Source organism: Meriones unguiculatus, chromosome 1 (assembly GCF_030254825.1).
Source record: "Meriones unguiculatus strain TT.TT164.6M chromosome 1, Bangor_MerUng_6.1, whole genome shotgun sequence".
Lineage (NCBI taxonomy): Eukaryota > Metazoa > Chordata > Mammalia > Rodentia > Muridae > Meriones > Meriones unguiculatus.
This window is the reverse complement of record NC_083349.1, coordinates 175,394,452-175,405,300: the sequence shown is the minus strand read 5'-3', so window position 1 is coordinate 175,405,300 and position 10,849 is coordinate 175,394,452. Positions and strand designations below refer to the sequence as shown.

General features: G+C 35.7%; 2 protein-coding genes across 2 annotated transcripts; both read right to left on the bottom strand.

Moving 5' to 3' along the window:
- Positions 1–3,062: 3,062 nt before the first annotated feature.
- On the bottom strand, positions 3,063–3,995 carry LOC110539982 (olfactory receptor 8D1). Its single transcript, XM_021626807.2, has one exon. The coding sequence runs from the start codon at positions 3,987–3,989 to the stop codon at positions 3,063–3,065; it is 927 nt and encodes a 308-aa protein (XP_021482482.2). The 5' UTR covers positions 3,990–3,995.
- A 5,708-nt stretch (positions 3,996–9,703) lies between these two features.
- On the bottom strand, positions 9,704–10,643 carry LOC110539981 (olfactory receptor 8D2-like). Its single transcript, XM_021626806.1, is given in 2 exon segments — positions 9,704–10,445; positions 10,447–10,643. Coding segments are annotated over 2 exon segments (939 nt in total).
- Positions 10,644–10,849: the final 206 nt, after the last annotated feature.

The following is a 10,849-nucleotide window of genomic DNA, read 5'->3' as shown; positions in this document are numbered from 1 at the left end:
AATTCTTATGTAAAATTTTCTAACTGGAATAACAACACATTTTTTTTTTGCAAAATAACAGTCATGCATGTTTCTACTATTACATTTATTCGTTAATAAAGAGGAATAAATCTTCATTGTTCTTAATTATTACAAATCATATCCATAGCCAATAGTTCATCAGATAGGAGTGGGGTCCTCTGGCTGAACTCCTCCCTTGCTATATTTTTCATCAGTGTTATCTATAACAACACAACTGAAATAATAAAACAAGTGAACACTAAGAACATGAAAGCACGTTTTGTATCTTCTTCACTGAGGAAAACAAATTGAAAAATGTAAAATATGCATACACTAAAATTGTTAAAATTAGCATAATAATATGAAATCAAGTTTATCCTGTAACGAACAGACCAGCTGTAACTCTTATCCATAACTGTTACAAATTTAAATTTTGCCTCATTCAGAAGCAGATCAGCAGTTTGATGACTGACGAAGAGGTCATTTAGCATAATTTACAGGCCTTTTATCTAGGTATTTCTTTAAATTAAATTATATATAATCAGAGCAATATGGAACTAATAGAAACTTTATTTGTAACAGAATAAAATACCCTGACTGATCACCATTAACTAAGCAAATAACTGAGAAGTCCATAAAATAGTATTCCAAACAATAAAAATGGTTTCATAGATAAATATTTAAATGATTATTTTGGATAAAGCAAAGTTAAGCACATATTAATAAAATATCTGTTTGCACGACATGATAGAAATGCCAACCACCAGTATGCTGTGGTAATATGAAAATCAGCTATTGTTTATGAACTGAGGTCAAGATAAGAATCATGAACATAATCAACTGTTATTTTGAGTGCAGAAATAATTCTAAAATTTATAATTGTCAAAACCAATCTTTGTTCTTCTTAAATAAGTGCAGTTTCGTGTGCTTCAACTTCTCATGAATAAGTTTGTGTATGACGATGTTTCTCTAAAGTAAAAATGGCTATCTAGGAGCATAAAAGTTTGCAAATTAATTGTGAAAACCTAGCATATGTGAATGTTGGGTCTTTCTATTCAAGCATTAAGTTTCCACCCTTTCAAGTTTACTTCTGTATCTTTTGGGCATATTTGAAACTCTCTCTCGGATAAATTCTTCACTCTTTCTGTTCAGTACATGTACATATATTATTCTATCGTCTCCTCATTGCTTTACAGTGGGGTTTATGTCTTGTAGCTAGATAAATTTCCTAATGAATTCTGAGTATTAACTTATCTCTCAACATCTTACTAAAACTTAAGGCTGCTTTGTTTGTTTATTACAAGTTATTCACTTTGTATCCTGGTTGTATCCCCATCCCTTGTTTCCTACCAGTCCTACCCTCCCTCTTCTCCCCCTATCACTCTCACCTAGTCCCTTGATAGGGGAGGACCTCCTTGCTTTCTATCTGACCCTATCCTCTCAAGTCTCATCAGGGCTGGCTTATCACTGATTCTCTAGGGCTTTGGGAGTAAGCTATAATATTGTCTGCAATTAAAAATAAATGTTTTTCTTCTTTCCTCATTCTTACACTTCCTGGGGATTTCTTATAGCACAGCTAATTGAATAACATTTATATTTAATAATAAATCATGATGGGAAGGGTACATACTTCCTTTACTTTGTCTTAGTCTTAGGATGAGGAGTTATTGACTCATGAAAGTCAAAAGGCAAATGGAAATCAAGGACTGTGAATACTCTGAACAGAAAAAGAAATGTTAAACCACATTGAGCAGAAGCTACAGAATGAAATTGCCAATCTTTTCTACAAGTGCTTTTCCTGTGTTCCTTTCAATTTTCTTGGGCATTTGTCTTGTTCTCTCAAGGATTAATGGATAGATCCATAATCCAGTTCCATGTTTATAAACATTAAATATTAGTGAGTAGCTCACTACCTCTCACATTTCAGCTTTTCTTTCAAAAACTAAAATAAAATTTGTACTCTGATAGTTTTATACATGTGTATGATGCATTTTGCATTTTGATTATTTTTAATTTCATCTCCCTTCTTCTTCTGTATACTCCTCTTTTCCCCCATTAATCTTCTTTTTCCCATTGTCTATACATGTTTCTGTCCCCTGGTTATGGCCAGGAACACCTTTGTCCTTGGGGTTAGAACTATGTGTTGGAGTTTCATGAGCACATTGATGACACAATGAAGAGAGTGTGTCCCAGCTCTCAGATTTCATAAGTACTCTATCAATCAGTTCTATGAGAGAAATTACTACTAATGATTCTCCAAATAGGTCTAATTCCAATCTGCCTCTTAAATATTTATGTTTATACCTTTAGGCAAAATATATTCTCAACATTAATGAGACAAGCTTCTGTTTACATTGAACAATGGTAAAAAAAAAAAAGACTCATGGCTACATAAGATGCTGAGCATAAGTGATATATAAAGTCTGAAACCTAAGCAACTCATTTGTACTACTATCCCCTTTAACGCTAAAGAAACATTTCAGATGAGGGGGAAGAAGGGAATGTAAGAGCTATAAGATAGGAAGAAAGCCGTAAAATTATATAATCCAAATATAACACAGTCATTGTAATCATGAAAAAAAAAAGCCTGTGCCTTCTTTTACTGAGCCTACACAAGACAGAATCACTCACAGTTATTCAAGGATAGTGAAAGGGATCATGGGACCAAACCCTTTATTGCTGAGCTAGACTTACAAAGGTTTCAAGAATCAAGTATTGAATATTAGGATGAGAAGAGTCAAGTTAGAGAAAAATCTGACTTATCATTTAATATATATAAAAGAAAGAGTAGTTTTCTTCAAAGCACTGATCCTAACTTTACAAAATCATTTTCATTTCATTGGAAAACTGAATCAACAACACATGGTAAAGCATTTTTGAAAATACGGATTCTTGATGTAATTCTGTGGTATAGTGCTTGACTAATATACAGATTCCCTGAGAGTAATCTAAGTATCACAAGCATAGATATGCTGTATAGTTCAAGAGAGAAATAAAAACTAATAGAGATTTTTCTTTAGAACAATTTACTTCTCCCATCTATTATTTGCCAAAAGTAAGACTTATTTTCCTACCAAGAGCATGCCCATTGCTTTCTTTACATCTTTGTTCCTCAAACTATATATTAATGGGTTCAGCATGGGGATCACTGTGGTATAGAACACAGAAGACACCTTCTCTTGCTCCAGGGAGTTGTTTGAAGGAGGCTTAAAATACATGAAGGTGATAGACCCAAAGAAGATCCCCACAGCCATGAGATGAGAGCTGCAAGTTCCAAATGCTTTGGACCTGCCCTGAGATGATGCGATGTGAAGGATGTTGCAGAAGATGAAGACATAGGAGATGGCAACAGCTAGGGTGGGTACCAAGGTATTAATCCCAGCAATGATAAATAGGAGAAGTTCATTGAGATGGGTGTTAGAGCAGGAGAGGTTGAGGAGAGGTAGAACATCACAGAAGTAATGGCTTATGATGTAGGATTTACAGAAATTCAGTTTCATCATAGCGCTTGTGTGTGCCAAGGCAGACAAAACACCTAGGATGAAAGCAACCATCACTAACAGTGAGCAGAGTCTAGAGGACATGATCACATTATACAGCAATGGCTTGCAGATGGCCACATAGCGATCATATGCCATGGCAGTTAGGAGGTAACCTTCGGCCACCACAAAGATCACAAAGAAAAAGAGCTGGGCCATGCACTCAGAATAGCAAATCAAATTCTTCTTCCCAAGAAAGTTGACCAGCATCCTGGGTGTGATGACAGTGGAATAGCAGAGATCAACGAAGGATAAGCTGCTGAGGAAATAGTACATGGGTGTGTGCAACAGGGGGCTGACTGTGATGAGCAGGATCATGCCCAGGTTCCCCACTACTGTCACCACATAGATGCCCAGGAACAGAAGAAAGAAGGGCAGCAGGAGCTCTGGCTTCTGTGTTAATCCCACCAAGATAAACACAGCGGCCGTGGAATGATTCCCAGTGTCCATTCTTTGATGAGTTCTGTGAAAATAGAAAATAAGACTTAGGTTTGCTATCATACTACAGTGAATATCCCTGATCTCATATAAAAACCCAAAGTTATGTTATGGAAGACCTGTACTCCTCTTCTGAATGCAGCCAAAGCTTCAAAAATAGATTAGAAAACTGTCACGGGTGTTTTCATCTCCTGTCCAGGAACATCTAATGTATTGCTTTAAGCCAGTTGTGAATTTTTATTACAAAATAAAGTGCTTCCTCACTGACTTAAAATATTTGTCTCCTGTATTTAGCAGCAAAAACAATTTTGACCTATGAAGAGAAAGAACATTTGCTGACGGGTGAAGATCAGAAATTCTGTGTGTATTTGCTCAAGCATTTATCGACAGAATTCATGGATATGAACTAGATTGCTGTGGCTTTGAGCTCCGTTTTGGCTACATAGGTATAGTAAAAACCTGAGTTCTTGTTCAATAATTTCTCAAAAACATATAACAATCTAAGTGAACCAAACAATAATAATAATAATAATAATGATAATAATAGTAATAAAACAGCTAGAATAAAAGGTGGAGAAGATTGTGGAAGAGTCCAGCATGTTTTTTTTCTAGTTTCTTTATATACATTTATCTTCAAAATACCCACAAACAAGAAAATTAATTCTCAGCCCCACAACATTGAAAATTGTTTTTTTGTTTGTTTGTTTGTTTTGTTTTTTTAAGTCTCTGGTTGGAGGGAAGATAGACAGGTAGCTGAGTAAAAACATGGAGTCACTCCAAGAAGGAAAATATCCCTGACCAGTAGTACTCAACCAATAGAGCTTTCAGATCCCAAATATGTTAGTAAAGGCTGAGATACAGCTGTTTCCCCAGTATTCTATGATAAAGCACTGCTCACTATGGTAACAATTGCCCCAGGATTCACAAGGAGAGTTTCTTACTACTCTATCATTCTCAAAAGTATCAACTCCTTAGTACCCTAATCATAAGATAAAGATCTGTCACTTATGAAATCCATATGACCAATGGAGAATCAGTACAAGACAATAGCATTTGATCCTATACATGCTAAAAAGAATACTATTACTATAAACCTGACTCTTCAAGTAGTTGATGCTCCCAATGGCTTTAACCCTGGATCTAAACAAATAAAAGTATGTGCGATGTTTCTTCTCAAGAGCATCAAAATATATTGGGTCCACCCTTTTCCAATATGAAATGCTTTTCTTATGGAGGCATTTTACAGGACTGTTTGTGTTGTCAGAGTGCAGTTTATATATTTCTGATGTAGAAATCCAGGTTAGGACAATTTAAAAGTAGATTCAGAACTTGAGTAGAGGGTGTATGCTTACAGAACAACCCTTTCACTGGTTTTGCATAAGAGATGATTAATATTACTAATTATTAATCAGTCTAATATTACTGACACTTATCATCTAACTAACCACAAACCTGAGAGGATGAGAGATTGTCAATATGAATAATTTAGGTGTCAAGGGATGGTCCATGTTTCTAAAAGCATACCTGAAAAGGCAATTCTACATGATGTGGAAGTTGGACAGCAGGAAGACGGTCATGGTGTCCCTTTGTAATGAACATCCTGACCATGGAGCTCATCCCAGACAGGCTTAAAGCAGCAAGGGAGCAATTCCAACAAAGAGTATTTTATTTCAGATTTTAACCTAATGGAAAAATAGATGTTCCTGGCCTTAACAGAGCATATCAAAAGGAATATTAAATATTTGGGGAAAAATGAAAAAACATTCTTCCAAAGTATCCTTCCAATGAAAGAAGCCCTTGTGTGAATAGCTTTGAGCTATGCTTCCCATGATATAGTCTTACGATGATCTATGAAGACAAAGAATAAAGCCAATCACAGTAAAGTATGTGTGATTTCAAATGAGCATTTCTATAGTACTCTCATAGACAATCAGAGTGAACATATGTGTATTAAAATCACCGAATACTCTAGCTGGAAATAAAGGTGTCCAACTTCAAAATCTCAGTATCTCCCACGTCTTTTGGGCAACAAAAATACAAATTAGAATAAAAATCTGAAATTATGGATATATTCAACATCAATAAAAGCTTCATTTCAAATTTCATTGCTGATCAGTTTGACACTTTGGGCAAGTAATTTAATTAATCTTATGTGAAATGAGAATATGAATACAATTTTATACAAATCCCTATGAGAAATCAGAGCCATGAGTATAAATATTTAATATATAAAACAGTAATCAACATTTAATATATATATGTAGAGACTTTAACATGGTCATACATTGTGTAGATGTGAAAATATATCAGGTTGGAAGGGATAATATAGATTTGTCTATTTTTCTTGATTCAAAACTCTTCACCTAAGTGTAAGTGATGAAAATATGTTAACATTTGAGACTATTTGGCTTTTATGCATTTTCTGACTTTGGAAGTTTAGAGTGAAGTTGGAAATAACAAGCACTGTACAGGAAGACTTAGAAAAACCATGACATTGAACACTCTATCTTGTAAGGTATACTTTGTCTAGTCCTTCTGAGGCCAGAAGGAAACAGGGAAGAGATAGTTGTGGTGGATGGATTAATGATCTGTCTCCTCATGATCTGAGATAATTGTCTCAAGATAAACAAGAAAGCAAGAATTTCTGTTTCACAAGGGATGATATATTGGTTTTCTCCTTGCTTGTTTCTTCTGGAGATATATGTAGCCTAATGTACAAGACACAGCTTCCTAGTAAATACATTCTATAGAAACACTTTAGGGAATCAAAACTTCAAAGTCATGAATTCTCAGTGACATTTTCTGTACCGCAGCTGGTTAAATTTGGACTGGGAATCATTTCTTCAGATTGTGTGACCCAGTAATAAAAAAAGTAACAGAAGACGATGGGAAAAGAAATGGGAAGACATTAGCTGCTGCACAGAATACTGACACAAATACTCCCAGGTAAAGCTGAGATGTTGCATGTGAGTGCACATGATTGTTTCAGCAACTGTCCTTCAATGAGATGCCATACTGTTGTCATAAATGAAACTGGCACTTACCTGGGTCCTGAACAGGAGGCAAAGTTCTTATAAACTGCTTGGTTTCTTTTTCATGAAACATAAAATTATTATGATGTTCAAAGAAATATCTTCTTCTTTCTTACACAGGTTGTGTCAAGTACTGAATTAATATTTTTGGCTCAAGTGTATGTTCAATATTCATCTAATATCACAAACTATCACTATCCTAAAGCAGAGCATGCTTAGCTTCCCAGAACCTATAATCATGAGTGTGGTAAGATACAGAGCTTTTATGTGGTGCTCCTGAGACTTGTGACTCATTAGGAAAACAAAACACTCATGAGTTCACAAATCCCCTATAGTCTCCAGCATTTAAGAACAACCTGCAAAAAAAAAAATTCTGGACCTCATGTTACCAAGTGTCCCAAAAGTAATGATGACTGTAGGAAAGAAATCCTTACTGTGTATTCACAAGTTATCGATGAAGATACAAAATTAAGTCTGACGTCAGTTGCTGGGTTTTGCCTAATATTTTATTATTTTTTTTCATACAGAAAAGAATTTCTTTTGTTTGGCTTCAAAGAACTTAAAAAAAAACAATCAAAAACAAATAAACGCTTTGCACGTTATCTGGGTGGCCCATCGAGGATAGCTATGTTTATGAGCAGGAACTAAAAAAGGTCCCAGGCACTCAAGTTGCCACTACCATGCAGCCAAGTCACACATGTGTGCTCTGCCCAGTCACAAGCCCGGATACTCTACTTTTGAAGATTTTCCATCTATAATATATTCGTCACCCCATTTCTGCCTCCCATTACTGCCTTCTCTCATGTTTTTGTTGTTGTTGTTGTTGTTGTTTTGTTTTGCTTTGCTGTTGAGGTAGAATCTTGCTGTCTAGCCCAGGACTCAAATTTGCAATTTGCTTACTTCAGCATCCAAATGCTTGGATCAGACATGGTCCAACTGCTTTGGTTCTTATTTAAAAAAAGAATCTTTACTGAAAAAAATTTCCCATCTATTATATCCTGATTAATGTTTCCCCTCCATCTGATCCTCTCAGATCCTCATCATACACCCTCCTATCTGGATTCAATACCTTTCTGTCTCTCATTAGAAAACAAACAAGCTTCTAAGGGATAATAGTAAAATAAGATGGACCAAAAAACAAACAAACAAACAAACAAAACAAAACAGGAAAACCCTAACACATCAGAATATAACAAAACAAAGAGAAGGAATAGAGCCTAAGAGAAGGCACAGGAAACAGACACAGAGACCCTTTTGTTTGCACACTTAGAAATCTTATAACATTATTAAACTGAAAGCTATCATATATATGCAAAGGACCTGCAAGACATATATATGTGTCCCTGACATAACATCACAAGGCAAAGAAACCCCAAAGATGCCAGTGAGTTTGTTTTCTGTTGACCATCTACAGCTGGGCATGAAGTCAACCCATGATAGTAGTTTATTTTCCCAACGAGTCTCCCTTGGAGAAAACCAAGTTTTCATTTGCAAGTATAGCTTCTATGTCAGGGATGAGGGCACGTGTCCACTTCTCCTTTAAACCCTAAGACAGCATCTGTTGCAGACTCCTGCAGGCCCTGTGCTGGCTGCCTCAGTACCATTGGAATCTTCAGTTTTAAGTGTCTTTTTATTAATAAGAAAACTGATTGGCTTTAAGCACACTATACATACTTATTTTTGTTTGTTTTGAACACAATTTGATGAGGGTGACAAAATTCAGCATACATGATGAAATTTAAACATTATAAAGCCTAAAAAAAAAACAGCAGATGTCAGATAATCAGAGGAAAACATAAGGTATTCATTGTTAATGAAGAATGTATTTCAGTGTGTAATTTTAGTTTTTCACAATGTAAGAGGTATAGGTGTAGAAGGTTTTTTATTTTGAGGATCCCATTTTTTTCCACATTTGTCATTTCCACGCCATTTTCTTTGTGTAATCAGTGATATGTCTTCAATCTCTGCAACTTTTTTTTTTTTTTTTTTTTTTGCCTAGAACAGTTTATATTGGAATGCAAGGAAAACTACTCTTTATAAGGATCCAATGACAAAATGACAAAGCATTGCCTTGAACTGTATACTGATTTTTTTTTTACAGTTGTTGTAATGATTTCCATAAATACAGTGGCTTTAGTTAGCAGGAACTTGTTAAATTAAAATTGTAGGGAGATGTTTAAAGTTAACTCTAACTGGCCCCAAACTGATACTTGGACTGCACTTCTCTACTTACAAAATTTCCAAGAGAGAAAAGATACAAATTGTCTGAGTGTCTTGCAGCTGCTGGAATGCTTTGCGATGTACCTGCATCATTCTAGTTTCTTCCTAGTGGCCATAAGCGGAAAGTATGTGTATAAATTCATTTATGTGCAAAACATTCAGGAAGACCTTTCTTTAAATATACCTCTGCTCTCTTTAGTGTCCAGCCTGTGATTTTCATATTGTAATCATAATATTTTAGTATTTATAAACCCTTCCTCCTCTATCAATTTCTATTCCTCTTAAAGATTTTCAGATATTACACTAGCCATTAAATGACTATATTTTTGATAATCTACAAGACTGTCTCAGACATTCACAATCATAAAATAATCATTTCTAAAGAATGATTTTTGTTCTCCGGAGGGATGAAAGAATACAAAGAAGTTATGAGAACTTATCACATTTCAATTTTGTTTTCTCAATTTGTTAGGATTACTGCCTTCCCCCAAGCACCTTTTTCAGTGCATTCTTCACATCCTTGTTCCTTAGGCTGTATATGAGGGGATTTAGCATTGGGATCACTGTGGTATAGAACACAGATGACACTTTCTCCTCTTCCATATTATTGCTGGATGGTGGCTTGAAATACATGAAAGTGATAGACCCAAAAAAGATGCCTACAGCCATAATGTGGGAGCTACAGGTGCCAAAGGCTTTGGACCGTCCTTCAGTAGAGCGGATACGAAGAATGCTGGTTAGGATGAAGGCGTAAGAGATGATGACAGCCAGTGTAGGTGCTAGGGTATTAATTCCACCAATAATAAACAGCAGTACTTGATTGATATGGGTGCTGGAGCAAGACAGAGTCAACAAGGGCAGGATATCACAAAAATAGTGGCTGACAATATTAGACCCACAGAAGGACAACATAGTCATTCGGGTGGTATGCACAGTAGCCCCAAAGACACCCAGTGAGTAGACCACAGCCATCATTATGGAACAGACTCTGTGAGACATGACAATGTTGTAAAGCAGTGGGCTACAGATGGCAACATAGCGGTCATAGGCCATTGCTGTCAGAAGGTAGCCTTCTGCAATGACAAAAATGAGGAAGAAGTAAAGCTGAGTCATGCATTCCAAAAAGGAGATGATGTTCTTCTCAGATACAAAGTTCACCAACATCTTAGGAGTAATGACAGAGGAATAGCAGAGGTCAATGAAGGATAAATGACTGAAAATAATACATGGGAGAGTGAAGTTGAGAACTGATGGTGATTAAGAAGATCATGCCCAAGTTTCCCATCACTGTGATCACATATATTACAAGAAACAGTAAGAACAGGGGGAGCTGAAGTTCTGGGCATTTTGTTAGTCCTTCGAGGATAAAGTCGGTCACTGAAGAATGGTTCATAGTAGCCATTTTGTACAACATAATACCTGTAAGAAAAAGGAAGGTAGAGGGTTGATCCTATTATATTTTGATTCTCTTTTGATGGATTCAATCTCTGAAAATCCCATGTTTTCCAAGTATTTGTGCGCTCCAAAGAATTTTCAAAATTTACTTCTTTTGTTTTTTGAAATTATAATATAACAGCATCATTTCACTTTCCCTTTTCTCCCTCAAGCCCTCCCATATAC